Below are 16,079 nucleotides of genomic sequence, written 5' to 3'. Positions count from 1 at the left end.
ATCCCTATCAAGATACCGGCGATATTTTTCACAGAACTAGAACAAATAATTTCAAGATTTGTATGGAAATACAAAAAACCATGAATAGCCAAAGCAATCTTGAGAAAGAAGAATGGAACTGGAGGAATCAATTTGCCTGACTTCAGGCTCTACTACAAAGCCACAGTCATCAAGACAGTATGGTACTGGCACAAAGACAGAAATATAGATCAATGGAACAAAATAGAAAGCCCAGAGATAAATCCACATACATATGGACACGTTATCTTTGACAAAGGAGGCAAGAATATACAATGGAGTAAAGACAATCTCTTTAACAAGTGGTGCTGGGAAAACTGGTCAACCACTTGTAAAAGAATGAAACTAGATCACTTTCTAACACCGCACACAAAGATAAACTCAAAATGGATTAAAGATCTAAATGTAAGACCAGAAACTATAAAACTCTTAGAGGAGAACATAGGCAAAACACTCTCCGACATAAACCACAGCAGGATCCTCTATGATCCACCTCCCAGAATTCTGGAAATAAAAGCAAAAATAAACAAATGGTATCTAATTAAAATTAAAAGCTTCTGCACAACAAAGGAAAACATAAGCAAAGTGAAAAGACAGCCTTCCGAATGGGAGAAAATAATAGCAAATGAAGCAACTGACAAACAACTAATCTCAAAAATATACAAGCAACTCCTGCAGCTCAATTCCAGAAAAATAAACGACCCAATCAAAAAATGGGCCAAAGAACTAAATAGACATTTCTCCAAAGAAGACATACGGATGGCTAACAAACACATGAAAAGATGCTCAACATCACTCATTATTAGAGAAATGCAAATCAAAACCACAATGAGGTACCACTTCACACCAGTCAGAATGTCTGCGATCGAAAAATCTGCAAGCAATAAATGCTGGAGAGGGTGTGGAGAGAAGGGAACCCTCCTACACTGTTGGTGGGAATGCAAACTAGTACAGCCACTATGGAGAACAGTGTGGAGATTCCTTAAAAAATTGCAAATAGAAATGCCTTATGACCCAGCAATCCCACTGTTGGGCATACACACAGAGGAAACCAGAATTGAAAGAGACACATGTACCCCAATGTTCATTGCAGCACTGTTTATAATAGCCAGGACATGGAAACAACCTAGATGTCCATCAGTAGATGAATGGATAAGAAAGCTGTGGTACATATACACAATGGAGTATTACTCAGCCATTAAAAAGAATACATTTGAATCAGTTCTGATGAGATGGATGAAACTGGAGCTGATTATACAGAGTGAAGTAAGCCAGAAAGAAAAACACCAATACAGTATACTAACACATATATATGGAATTTAGGAAGATGGCAATGATGACCCTGTATGCAGGACAGCAAAAAAGACACAGATGTGTATAGCGGACTTTTGGACTCAGAGGGAGAGGGAGAGGGTGTGATGATTTGGGAGAATGGCATTGAAACATGTATAATATCATGTAAGAATCGAAATGCCAGTCTATGTCTGATGCAGGATATGACACGCTTGGGGCTGACGCACGGGGATGACCCAGAGAGATGTTGTGGGGAGGGGGGTGGGAGGGGGGTTCATGTTTGGGAACGCATGTACACCTGTGGTGGATTCATGTCAATCTATGCCAAAACCAATACAGAATTGTAAAGTAAAAAATTAAAAATAAATAAATAAATAAATTTAAAAAATAAAAAATAAAATAAAATAAAATAAAACACTGTGTTCACATCAAAAAAAAAAAAAGAAAAGAAATCTCTAGGTCTAGTTCCTAACCAGTCGGGCCTGAAAGAGAACATTAACAGGCATTTTACCAAAGAGCTCCTAGCCAAGTAGTGACTGGCCATGGGTCCCAGCACACACTAAAGTCCAAATTGCGATGGCACCTGTAACTAATATTGATACAAATGCTCCTCTCTCTGCTCCAAGTGACACTGACGTGAGTCAGAGAAGCCTCTGTTACTTTTATTAAAACCTCCCAGGTTTAAACCATAAGCAACATTTGGGATTAGGTCAATATTCCAACATCATCAGTGGTTATCTGAGCATGTGTGCCAAAGACAGAACTCAAAGTAGGGAGCAGGGATATTGTATTTCTAGAGTCATTTGGCTGACTGGTGCAGAGGTGATCATGATCTCCATGACCTTCCATGGAACAAGGGCCCTGTCATGGGTTTAGGCATCCACTGGGCTTCTGTTCCCATAATTACCTGAAGCTGGCTGAAAGGCACACAAATTCCAGAGAGACAATTATTCACCTGCTTATTGTCCTTTTGGAATTGGTGATGGACAGGGAGGCCTGGTGTGGTGCAATTCATGGGGTCACAAAGAGTCGGACACTACTGAGCGACTGAACTGAACTGAACTGATTGTCCTTGGGGCATTGATCTGCTGGTCATCACCAAATAATCTTAAGAATAGAATTTTCAACCTAAGGTATCAATATTTCTGCTTTTTTCTCTAAGTAGCTCATGGTATTCACTGTTTAGTCAAAGTGTATTATTTCTATAAAATATACCTCAAAGTTAAATAATCATGAAAACAAATAAAAACATTTTCTAATGAGCTTAATTTATAATAATTAAAACTTTTCTATAGCTTTTATTGTTCTGTTCCTAAGTCGTGTCCAACTTTTAGCAACCCCATGGACTGCAGCAAACCAGGGTCCTCTGTCCTCCAATATTACCCAGAGTTTGCTCAAACTCCTGCCCATTGAGTTGATGCTAACTAACTATACTTACTAGTAAGTGTTTCCCCTTTGAGAAAACTTGGTTTCTTCACTTGAATCTCTGATTTTGACCTGGAATCTTGACGCTCAAACATAGGATTTCCATCTAGTACTTCATCCTGAGCTGCATAGAGAGAAGAATTAAGCCCATTAAATTAAAAAAAAAGAGAGATCTATTGAGAAATTCCTTGATTTCAAATTTATAACAAGTGAACAGAAGCTGCTGCTGCTGCTACTGCTGCTAAGCCACTTCGGTCATGTCCGACTCTGTGTGACCCCATGGACAGCAGCCCACCAGGCTTCTCCGTCCCTGGGATTCTCTAGGCAAGAACACTGGAGCGGGTTGTCATGAAGGTACAAGAACATCACTATAATGCGAGATATTATGTGAAAACTATGAAGAGTCTTAATGAACATGAGGAAGGTATTTTACCACATCATTAATATTTCTAGACTTCAAATATGTTTTATAGTAGATTCTCATCTTCAGATATTTCTTAATGTTTTCACCTAATATATATTGATAGACCAAACAAAGAAAATACATATGTGCAAGGTAATGCATAGCAGCATATTTATAATTACAAAAAAACCTCAAAATCACTTAAACATAAAAGTATAGGAGATTAGTAGCTAAAGTAACAAATGTAAACTATGAAAATACAGACTATGGACTATAAAGTGGCACACAGTTGTACAAATACCTGTACAAACAGGTATAAAAGGAATGAAGATCCCAACAAACTGACTTGGAAGCATTTCTAGGAATTAACTCTTAATGGACCAAAAAAACCCCAACACCTTAAAGAGAGAATACCTAGTGTGCCATCTTTTAAGAAAAAAATGAAAGAGAATTTTAAAAAATGACAAAAGATAGTAATCTATAAAAAAGGAAACAAAGGAGGGGGCTTCCCTGGTGGCTCAGTGGTAAAGAATCTGCCTATGGATGTAGGAGATGTGGTTTGATCCCTGATCTGGGAGGATCCCACATGCCTCGGAGGAACCAAGCCCACACACTACAACTGTTAAGCCTGTATTCTAGAGCCCATGAGCTGCAACTACTGAAACCTGTGTGCCCTACAGCCTATGCTCCTCAACAAGAGAAGCCACCACCACGAGAAGGCCTCACACTACAACTGGAGGGTAGCCCCGACTCGTCACAACTAGAGAAAAGCCCCCACAGCAGGAAAGACTCAAAACATCCAAAACTAAAATAAAATTATAAAAAAATAAATACAGGAAATATAAACCAAAAACAACATACACCGTGTGTGTGCTTAGTTGCATCTGATTCTTTGGGATTCCATGGACTGCTAGGCTTTTCTGTCCATGGAATTTTCTAAGCAAGGTTAATGGAGTGGGTTTCCATTTCCTACTACAAAGGATCTTCCTGACCCATGGATACAATGCATGTCTCCTGAGTTTCCTGTGTTGGGAGGTGGATTCTTTACCACTGTGCCAGTAGCTCACAAAAGTCACTGCAGACATGGCTGGCTAAGCAATACCTAGTGACTACTATTTGCTGTCAGCCTATCTATGACACTGATGGATACTCCAAGATGTGGTGAATTTCTGACACTCATGTCTAATGAAAGAGAACTCAGGTTTCTCAGCTTCACTTGACCAGCAACAGAGGAGACTATACAGACTCCACCGTGGAGGAGCTACTCTTGTTAATTTAGTGCGGGACACTGACACCTTGTTAGCTGTGTCTCAACAGAACCCCTGGTTCTGAGTTCCCTGACAGGGGCCACTGTGACCAAGGAGGACAAGGGAGGAAGATGCAGAAAAAAAGAAAAAACCTGAGACAATTTCCTTCTTCTGGCTGACATTTATTTTCTGAAAACTGTCCATTTATGGTGAGCTCCCTGCCACTGGAAATGGTGTCTAGTTACCCAGCAATGGAGGCTCAAGGAAGGGATGGATGGATTCCACCACTCACCTTGTGCCATAAAGTGAACTATGGAGGCCAGCACAGCCCCATGAGACTCAAAACATTGATGACATTTATTACCAATAACCAGCTAGTCCCTCTGCTCCCCACAGTGACCTTAAGATGAATCTGACAACTCTATTTTTACCTAGAACACTTGGCTTTTCAAAATAAACAAGATGAGGGATTAGACTAACATCCTTTTGTCCCCCGCAGCATCTGATGATATAAGCTAACTCAGAATTCAAAGTGGCAATGAGGGGAGCCCATCCATTGGGCCATTTGGCTTCTACTTTACCAGTAACTGTTATCTCCACAACTCTGATACCATGATGAGAAGATGCCATGATGAAAAGTAATGCTTTTTGACCCTTAATTAAACCTGTCCATGGTGCAGGTGTCTTTGGGCATTGTAAACCTCTATTTCATAGCCCCCACAGCTGAATAAATCATTAGTGCATATGTATTTTCTGTGTGAACTCCAATTCACATCAGCCCCAAGCCGTGATGAGCACTGCTGCACTCAGAGTCATTGCAGTGGGGCACATGGAAGACTGTAAACCTACCAGACTCCCAGTGCCTACAGACATATCTCCAGAAACAACTACTAACAAGAAAAAAAGTAATGCCTGCCCTGTTTGATAAGTTTAAGTGAGCCAAACATCTCTGTGAGATTCCTTCTCCATTCAACAACTAAGACAACCTGTGCATATGGCCTTACCTGCCTACAGACTTAACTACAGGCAGCTTAATGCTGTGGTACAAATCAGGACACTGGCCTGATGTAGTGACACTGTAACTGCCCTAGAGGCTCTTGACCCCCCTGAAGGAAATAGGTATGAAGCAATTTATATTACAAATGCCCTTTTCAGCATCCCTGTCTACAAGATGACCAGGTTCACTTTGGCTTTTCTGTAACAGGTTTTACTACACCTTTAATGTTCTTGTCTGAAATGCAGTACTTAGGTACAATCTCAAAAAATGACACAATGATCTTGATTTGTTTCCAAGGCAAACCATTCAACATCACAGTAAACCAAGTCTATGCCCCCAACCCCTAATGCTGAAAAGCTGAATGGTTCTATGAAGACCTACAAGACCTTTTAAGCTAACACCAAAACAAAGATGTCCTTTTCATCATAGGGAATTGGAATGAAAAAGAAGGAAGTCAAGAGAAATCTGGAGTAACAGCCAAATTTGACCTTGAAGTACAAAATGAGGCAGGGCAAAGGCTAACAGAGTTTTGCCAACAGAACCCACTTCCAAACACCCTCTTCCAACAACACAGGAGATGATTCTACATATGGATTTCTCTAGATGGTCAATACCAAAATCAGACTGATTATATTCTCTGCAGCCAAAGATGGAGAGGCTCTATACAGTCAGCAAAAACAAGACCTGGAGCTAACTGTGGCTCAGAACATGAAGTCCTTATTGCCAAATTCAGACTTAAATGGAAGAAAGTACAGAAAACCACTAGGCCATTCAGATATGATCTAAATCAAATCTCTTATGATTATACAGTGGAGGTGAATTAGGGGATTAGATCTGATAGAAAGACTGCCTGAAGAACAATGGACAGAGATTCGTAACATTGTACAGGAGGTGGTGACCAAAACTATCCAAAAAGAAAAAGAAATCAAGAAGGCAAAATGGTTGTCTGAGGAGGAATTATAAAGACCTGAGAAAAAAAAGATATAAAAGGCAAAGGAGAAAGGGAAAGATATATTCAAACGAAGTAGAGTTCCAGAGAATAGCAAGCAAAGATAAGAAAACCTTCTTAAACAAACAATGCAAAGAAATAGAGGAAAATGATTGCACAGGAAAGACTAGAGATCTCTTCAAGAAAACTGCAGGTATCAAGGGAACATCTCATGCAAACATGGGCACAATAAAGAAGAGAAATTGCAAGGACCTAACAGAAGCAGAAGAGATTAAGAAAAGTTGGCAATAATACACAGAAAGGTACAAAAAAGGTCTCAATGACCCAAATAAGCATGATGGTTAGTGACTTACCTAGAGTCAGACATCCTGAAATGTGAAGTCAAATGGGCCTTAAGAAGCATTACTATGAGCAAAGCTAGTGGAGTGATGAAATTATGGGTCCATCTAGTCAAAGCTATGGTCTTTCCACTAGTCATGGATGGATGTGCCATAAAGGGTGGTGTCATCTGCATATCTCAGGTGATTGATATTTCTCCCGGCAATCTTGATTCCAGCTTGTGTTTCTTCCAACCCAGCGTTTCTCATGATGTACTCTGCATAGAAGTTAAATAAGCAGGGTGACAATATGACGTACTCCTTTTCCTATTTGGAACCAGTCTGTTGTTCCATGTCCAGTTCTAACTGTTGCTTCCTGACCTGCATACAGATTTCTCAAGAGGCAGGTTAGGTGGTCTGGTATTCCCATCTCTTTCAGAATTTTCCACAGTTTATTGTGATCCACACAGTCAATAAAGCAGAAATAGATGTTTTTCTGGAACTGTCTTGCTTTTTCCATGATCCAGTAGATGTTGGCAATTTGATCTCTGGTTTCTCTGCCTTTTCTAAAACCAGCTTGAACATCAGGGAGTTCACCGTTCATGTATTGCTGAAGCCTGGCTTGGAGAATTTTGAGCATTACTTTACTAGCATGTGAGATGAGTGCAATTGTGCGGTAGTTTGAGCATTCTTTGGCATTGCCTTTCTTTGGGATTGGAATGAAAACTGACCTTTTCCAGTCCTGTGGCCACTGCTGAGTTTTCCAAATTTGCTGGCATATTGAGTGCAGCACTTTCACAGCATCATCTTTCAGGATTTGAAACAGCTCAACTGGAATTCCATCAGCTCCACTAGCTTTGTTTGTAGTGATGCTTTCTAAGGCCCACTTGACTTCACATTCCAAGATGTCTGGCTCTAGATGAGTGATCACATCATCATGATTATCTGGGTCATGAAGATCTTTTTTGTACAGTTCTTCCGTGTATTCTTGCCATCTCTTCTTAATATCTTCTGCTTCTGTTAGGTCCATACCATTTTTGTCCTTTATCGAGCCCATCTTTGCATGAAATGGTCCCTTGGTATCTCTAATTTTCTTGAAGAGATCTCTAGTCTTTCCCATTCTGTTGTTTTCCTCTATTTCTTTGCATCGATCGCTGAAGAAGGCTTTCTTATCTCTTCTTGCTATTCTTTCAAACTCTGCATTCAGATGCTTATATCTTGCCTTTTCTCCTTTGCTTTTCGCCTCTCTTCTTTTCACAGCTTTTTGTAAGGCCTCCCCAGACAGCCATTTTGCATTTTTGCATTTCTTTTCCATGGGGATGGTCTTGATCTCTGTCTCCTGTACAATGTCACAAACCTCAGTCCATAGTTCATCAGGCACTCTATCTATCAGATCTAGGCCTTTAAATCTATTTCTCACTTCCATTGTATAATTATAAGGGATTTGATTTAGGTCACATCTGAATGGTCTGGTGGTTTTCCCTACTTTCTTCAACTTAAGTCTGAATTTGGCAATAAGGAGTTCATGATCTGAGCCACGGTCAGTTCCTGGTCTTGTTTTTGTTGACTGTATAGAGCTTCTCCATCTTTGGCTGCAAAGAATATAATCAGTCTGATTTCAGTGTTGACCATCTGGTGATGTCCATGTGTAGAGTCTTCTCTTGTGTTGTTGGAAGAGGGTGTTTGCTATGACCAGTGCATTTTCTTGGCAAAACTCTATTAGGCTTTGCCCTGCTTCATTCCTCATTCCAAGGCCAAATTTGCCTGTTACTCCAGGTGTTTCTTGACTTCCTACTTTTGCATTCCAGTCCCCTATAATGAAAAGGACATCTTTTTGGGGTGTTAGTTCTAAAAGGTCTTGTAGGTCTTCATAAAACTGTTCAACTTCAGTTTCTTCAGCGTTACTGGTTGGGGCATAGACTTAGATAACTGTGATATTGAATGGTTTGCCTTGGAAACAAACAGAGATCATTGTGTCATTTCTGAGATTGCATCCAAGTACTGCATTTCGGACTCTTTTGTTGACCGTGATGGCTTCTCCATTTCTTCTGAGGGATTCCTGCCCGCAGTAGTAGATATAATGGTCATCTGAGTTAAATTCACCCACTCCAGTCCATTTTAGTTCGCTGATTCCTAGAATGTCGACATTCACCCTTCCCATCTCTTGTTTGACCACTTCCAATTTGCCTTGATTCATGGACCTGACATTCCAGGTTCCTATACAATATCGCTCTTTACAGCATCGGATCTTGCTTCTATGACCAGTCACATCCACAACTGGGTATTGTTTTTGCTTTGGCTCCATCCCTTTATTCTTTCTGGAGTTATTTCTCCACTGATCTCCAGTAGCATATTGGGCACCTAATGACCTAGGGAGTTCCTCTTTTGGTATTCTATCACTTTGCCTTTTCATACTGTTCATGGGGTTCTCAAGGCAAGAATACTGAAGTGGCTTGCCATTCCCTTCTCTAGTGGACCAAATTCTGAAAGAGAGCGAAAAAGTTGGCTTAAAGCTCAACATTCAGAAAACGAAGATCATGGCATCTGGTCCCATCACTTCATGGGAAATAGATGGGGAAACAGTAGAAACAGTGTCAGACTTTATTTTTTTGGGCTCCCAAATCACTGCAGATGGTGGCTGCAGCCATGAAATTAAAAGACGCTTACTCCTTGGAAGAAAAGTTATGACCAACCTAGACAGTATATTCAAAAGCAGAGACATTACTTTGCCGACTAAGGTCCGTCTAGTCAAGGCTATGGTTTTTCCTGTGGTCATGTATGGATGTGAGAGTTGGACTGTGAAGAAAGCTGAGTGCCGAAGAATTGATGCTTTTGAACTGTGGTGTTGGAGAAGACTCTTGAGAGTCCCTTGGATTGCAAGGAGATCCAACCAGTCCATTCTGAAGGAGATCAACCCTGGGATTTCTTTGGAAGGAATGATGCTAAAGCTGAAGCTCTAGTACTTTGGCCACCTCATGCGAAGAGTTGACTCATTGGAAAAGACTCTGATGCTGGGAGGGATTGGGGGCAGGAGGAGAAGGGGATGACCAAGGATGAGATGGCTGGATGGCATCACGGACTCGATGGACGGGAATCTGAGTGAACTCCGGGAGATGGTGATGGACACGGAGGCCTGGCATGCTGGGATTCATGGGGTCGCAAAGAGTCAGACATGACTGAGCGGCTGAACTGAACTAAACTGGATGGATGTGAGAATTTGGACCATAAAGAAGTCTGAACTACAAAGAAATGATGCTTTTGAAATGTGGTGCTGGAGAAGACTCTTGAGAATACCTTGGACAACAAAGAGATCAAACCAGTCAATCCTAAAGGAAATCAACCCTGAGTATCATTGCAAGGACTGATGCTGAAGCTGAAGTTCCAATACTCTGGCTACCTGATGTGAAGAGCTGACTCATTGGAAAAGACACTGATGCTGGAGAAGATTGTGGCAGGAGGAGAAGGGGATATCTATGAATGTGTTTAACATGTTGGTTCGATGACATCACTGACTCAATGGACATGCTGCTGCTGCTGCTGCTAAGTCACTTTAGTCGTGTCTGACTTTGTGAAACCCCATAGACAGCGGCCCACTAGGATCCTCTGTCCTTGGGATTATCCGGGCAAGAATACTGGAGTGGGTTGCCACTTCCTTCTCCAATGCATGAAAGTGAAAAGTGAAAATGAAGTCGCTCAGTCGTGTCTGACTCTTCGTGACCTGCTGGATTGCAGCCTATCAGGCTCCTCTGTCCATGGGATTTTCCAGGCAAGAGTACTGGAGTGGGTTGCCATTGCCTTCTCCGCAATGGACATGAGTTTCAGCAAACTCTGGGAGATGGTGAAGGACAGGGAAGCCTGGCATGCTGCAGTTCATGGAGTTGCAAAGAGTCAGACACAACTAAGAGACTGAACAAATGTCCTTCCAGAAGGTTGAGGAGGAAGTCCAACTCCCAGATGGAGCACCAACCTCCACATATAATCAATGTCTCCTACTTGGTACAGGAAAGGGTACTACCCAATCAGAACTGGATGCCATTTTGACTCACATGTGGCACTATGTCTAGGACGTTATCATCCACAAGGCATAAGACCTGGGACTCATGGGAAATTCCTGGGAATAAACTGAGAAGGGAGAGTAGGTCTCTCTCAGGAGGGAATAATTGCCAAGTTTTAGTCATGCTCAGACTCTCAGTCCCAACAATACAAAGGATGCCCAGTGACTGGTGAGACTCACACATGGTAGCAGACACTGGTACTCACACATCCCCCTGCAGGGTCACCTTAATGACAGCACCCAGCAACCGGGTTACCAAAAAGACCTGCACGCTGAGTGGGGCCTGACAACAGAATGCCCTGGAGGCCCTCCAAATGCCTACACAGGCAACATTTTTCCTTTCATTAAATCTGCAGCCTTTTAAATTACAGGTCTCAGTAATCTTTCTGATGCCTATTAGAGTCTGTGGCAAAAGAACATGGCCACACATCAGAGGTGCCCACCTGGTTCTCAGATCCCTAATCTTGTATTTGCTGGCTGAAAGCAGACACCCTTTCAAAGACTGCATACAAGTTTTGGGCTTTGGTGAACATTGAATGCAGAAGTCTCTCCATGAAATAGTCTATTTAGAAGAAATTCCAACCAAATGCTAAATGGCTCTTCCTCTGTAGTTGTTTTATATTATTCAGAGTTAGATTAAAGTGTAAAATTGCTATAAATTAAATGCTCACAACATATATTCTTGAACTAAAGAAAAAAGATATGATGAGACTTTTTTTTTTTTAATTTAAAAGCATCTGTAATTTTATGGGCTTCCCAGGTGGCTCAGCAGTAAAGAATCCACTTGCCAATGCAGGAGACATATATTCAATCACTGGGTTGGGAAGATCCCTTGGAGAAGGAAATGGCAACCCACTCTAGTATTCTTGCCTGGGAAACCCCATGGACAGAGGAGCCTGGTGGGCTACAGTCCATGGGCTCACAAAAAAGTCAGACATGACTTAGGGACTAAAATAGCAATAATAATAATTGTTACACTTACTGATGTGTTTTCCTTCTTTGGAAGTTTTCTGTTCCTGTATTGGAAGTTTTGACACTGATTCTTGATGCTGAAGCACAGGAGTTTTGTCTGGAGCATCATCATGAGGTACATAAAAGAAATATACTGAGTTCCTTTACAGAAAAACAGATCTACTAAGAATTCTCTAGATTTCAAATTTGTAACAATATACAGCATATTTTCTCATATTTTGAAAAAAGTTTTTATAAGCAAATTACCATAATGGGTCCCATCCCTTCATGGGAAATCGATGGGGGAACAGTGTCAGACTTTATTTTGGGGGGCTCCAAAATCACTGCAGATGGTGATTGCAGCCATGAAATTAAAAGACGCTTACTCCTTGGAAGGAAAGTTATGACCAACCTAGATAGCATATTCAAAAGCAGAGACATTACTTTGCTAACAAAGGTCCATCTAGTCAAGGCTATGGTTTTTCCAATAGTCATGTATGGATGTGAGAGTTGGACTGTGAAGAAAGCTGAGTGCTGAAGAATTGATGCTTTTGAATTGTGGTGTTGGAGAAGACTCTTGCAAGTCCCTTGGACTGCAAGGAGATTCAACCAGTCCATCCTAAAGGAGACCAGTCCTGGGTGTTCATTGGAAGGACTGATGCTGAGGTTGAAACTCCAATACTTTGGCCACCTCATGCGAAGAGTTGACTCATTGGAAAAGACTGATGCTGGGAGGGATTGGGGGCAGGAGGACAAGAGGACAACAGAGGATGAGATGGCTGGATGGCATCACTGACTCTATGGACGTGAGTCTGAGTGAACTCCAGGAGTTGGTGATGGACAGGGAGGCCTGGCGTGCTGCGATTCATGGGGTGGCAAAGAGTCGGACACGACTGAGTGACTGAACTGAACTGAACCATAATGTCAGATGTGAAATAAACATTACGAGAACATTTTTAACTGGTATACCGTAAAGCTGTTTCAGTAATATTTCCAGACATTTTATATATATGTGTGTGTGTTTAGTATGCACATACACACACACATATATATAAGGTCTCAAGTTTTCCTAGGTTATTTATACTATAGGCCAGTACTACAGGCCAGTACAAATGAACATGTCCGTGGTTCCTCATTACAACAAGTTTGTAAATGTAAAATATTCTAAACCATATAAATTCTAAGGATAAAAATTCATGTAAATAAACTAAGGTATATATTACCCACTGATTTATAATATAAATTATGGTAAACACTGTGGGACAAACAGCTGTACCTAGAATTATAATCTGAATGAAATTAATCTCTATATACAGACTTACAGGGATTTCTAGAGGGGATTTCTAGGAATAAAGTTAAGTTTAAGAAAAAAACTAAAAAGGGAAAATCTAGCATGTAAACTTTGGGTAAGGAAGAAAAAGAAATGAGAAAAAACAAGGAAAGAAAAAATAAATAGGTGAAACCCAGGAAAAGTATCATAAATCAACGCACTTGGTTGGGTACAAGATGAGAGGGAAGATTGAAAATGGAAGGATAAGCCTGTAAAAATATCTCTTTGTACATTTTTTAACTTTCGAAAGTAGATTCATGCCCTATATATTTGAAAATATAATTCAGCCATAAGGGTAAGAAGATGGAATAGAAAGAAAAAGTAAATGATATGATTCTGCTGAAAGCAAAATAAAAGCAGTAATTCATTGATATGGTATTTAATACAAACCCTCACAGTTGGATATGGAAGTGGGGTGGGTAGGGGAAAGTTAACGACAGTCAAGTCATGAGATCATTTTCAAACTTGGATGTTGTCCTAATGGTATGTGCAAAGTTATTCTGAAACCATGTGTGAAGCATTACAGGATGGAGCAAATGAGTAATGATGCTGATGCTCTTTAGAACTCTAGCTACCTGAGTCCTGGGATACATAAAATGGCAGGAGCCTTTTGTTTGGGGTTCCTTCAGCTGGGAGACCACCCGTCACCTCAGTCTGCACTGATGTGTCTGCCCCTTGGCAGGGGCTCTTCCATGGTGTGAAAGGGAACACAGCAGAGCTGGTGATCTCCTCTGTCTGATCTACAGCCTACACTCTGAGGGTAAGTGAATAATGGTTCATTGTAACCTTGAGTTTGGTTGCTATGTTAATAGGCCTATTCAGAAACTGGCATTTCTATTCTCTCTTTGCCAAGTTAGCACAAGGAGCAGTGTGGTCAATGAAGCCCAGTGCTTGTGCGGAGGGAACACTTTGGGAAGTGCCAGCCAGCATGCAGGACGTGGTGCCGAGGGAGCTACCAGAGACCCACAAGGCACTCTGCCAGCAGGGAAATGACTCTCCTAAAGCTGATGCCACAGGGATCTGGAGAGTGCTACTGTGTGATTTCCAAAGTTTTCATCAAATTGAAGTTGACTTAAAATATTGTGTTAGTTTCAGGTGTACAGCATAGTGATTCGCTATTTTTGCAGACTATAATTCATTATAGGTTATTACAAGATAATGAATATAATTCCCTGTGCTATATAGTATATCATTGTTGCTCACCTATTTTATACACAGCAGTTTGTATCTGTTCATCCCAAACCCCTGATGGTGCTTTCCATCCTTCATCTCCCTTCTGATAACCACAAGTTTGAGTTCTATATATGTGAGTTTGTTCCTATTTTGTATACACATTTATTTTGTAGAATCTAAATATAAGTGGTATCATTCAGTATTTGCCTGTCTCTGTTGACTTGTCTCTCTATATAATACTCTCTGGGTCTGCACATGTTGCTGCAAATAGCAGTATTTCATGCTTTTCATGGCTGAGTAATATTCCACTGTATGCCTCATCTTAATCCATCATCTGTGCCTGGATTATTTGCATAAGCTTTTCAGTCCGGAAGTAGAACAACTGTCTATCCCCTTAGCCTCTGATTCACCTACCAAGATGCTCAATGAGTAAAGCAGAGACTCAACACATAGGCTTTGAGAAAACTAGAGAAGCAGCTTAACAGCTACTAATGGGTCCGGAGTCTTTGGAGGCCCTGCATGCTGAATTGCACCCTGGAACCACTGTCAGCTTTAGCACGTCCTGGAACCAACAGACAGTCTATGGGCAGTGAGTTGTTGAGATTCATACTTTAATTAAAAACATACAAGGTCCTGAGGATTGCTCTGCCTAGCAACTTAGCGAAACATCAGTGACTAAGGTAGTCTGCCTGCATGAAAAGGAAGTCATTTTATTAAACTAGGTGAGGGAGAGGGTACACTGTAGGGCCTGTCACTGTAGAACATACTGTATGATGTGCCAGTCCCTTATTGTCCAATGAGGTAGAGGAAAAGAGGGATCAGAGATGTGGACACCTAGGACCTTTTCCCCTCCTTGGTTCAGTGCATGTTTGGCTCCAACAGAAGAGCCCTTACACTGGAATTCCCCTTGACTTGAAAAACACACCTGGATCATCACTTTCAGAGGTTCTTAAAGGCTCCATGAGCCACACTGATGTTCTCTAAAGTCACAGGTGGAGTGAGGACATTAAAAATATTTCTGATAAGACTCGTATTTCTATTTAGTTTCCTTCAGGCCAACTTCACTGGTTTTTGAGCTCAGTTAAATTTACTTAAACGACAGAGGATGAGATGGCTGGATGGCATCACTGACTCGATGGACATGAGTCTGAGTGAACTCTGGGAGTTGGTGATGGATAGGGAGGCCTGGCGTGCTGCAATTCATGGGGTCGCAAAGAGTCGGACATGACTGAGCAACTGAACTTAACTGAACTTACTTATAAGATGATGTCTGTTGGTTCACGGCACAATGCCTGACAAATTTCAAGACAAGGGAAAAGTAGCTACCAACAAAACAGTACTAATTGGCCACTGAATGGACCTAAAAATGCTAATGGACATCCACCCCTAGATAATCTAGTTAAAGATTTTCCCAAAGAAATCTCTAGGTCTAGTTCCTAACCAGTGGGGCCTCAAGGGGAACATTAACAGGCGTTTTGCCAAGGAGCTCCTAGCCAAGTAGTGGGCCATGGGTCCCAGCACACTTCCTCACTAAAGTCCAAATTGCGATGGCACCTGTAACTAATATTGATACAAATGCTCCTCCCTCTGCTCCAAGTGACACTGATGTGAGTCAGAGAAGCCTCCGTTACTTTTATTTAAACCTCCCAGCTTTAAATCATAAGCAACATTAGGGATTAGGTCAATATTCCAACATCATCAGTGGTTATCTGAGCATGTGTGCCAAAGTCAGAACTCAAAGTAGGGAGCAGGGATATTGTATTTCTAGAGTCATTTGGTGACTGGTGCAGAGGTGACCATGACCCCCAACACCAGATACTGAGGGGAAAAGACAACTGTCTGGTTGTTCGTTGGAGGCCATCACCAAGGACACCCTAGGTCAAAGCCTACATTGAGTGTAGCCTGTCAGGCAACCACAGAAC

General features: G+C 41.3%; 1 protein-coding gene across 1 annotated transcript in view; it reads right to left on the bottom strand.

Moving 5' to 3' along the window:
• LOC120868618 (coiled-coil domain-containing protein 7-like) overlaps nucleotides 1-16,079 on the bottom strand; it is a 121,823-nt gene that overhangs the window by 47,860 nt on the left and 57,884 nt on the right. Inside the window, exons 10-11 of the mRNA XM_040247329.1 lie at nucleotides 11,686-11,816; nucleotides 2,750-2,860 (exon numbers count right to left, since the gene is read on the bottom strand). Of these exons, the coding sequence (XP_040103263.1) occupies nucleotides 2,750-2,860; nucleotides 11,686-11,816 (242 nt within the window). The remainder of the gene's footprint in view (nucleotides 1-2,749; nucleotides 2,861-11,685; nucleotides 11,817-16,079) is intronic.

The sequence above is a fragment of the Oryx dammah genome, unplaced genomic scaffold (assembly GCF_014754425.2).
Source record: "Oryx dammah isolate SB20612 unplaced genomic scaffold, SCBI_Odam_1.1 HiC_scaffold_10, whole genome shotgun sequence".
Classification (NCBI taxonomy): domain Eukaryota; kingdom Metazoa; phylum Chordata; class Mammalia; order Artiodactyla; family Bovidae; genus Oryx; species Oryx dammah.
This window is presented reverse-complemented; position numbering and strand designations above follow the sequence as displayed.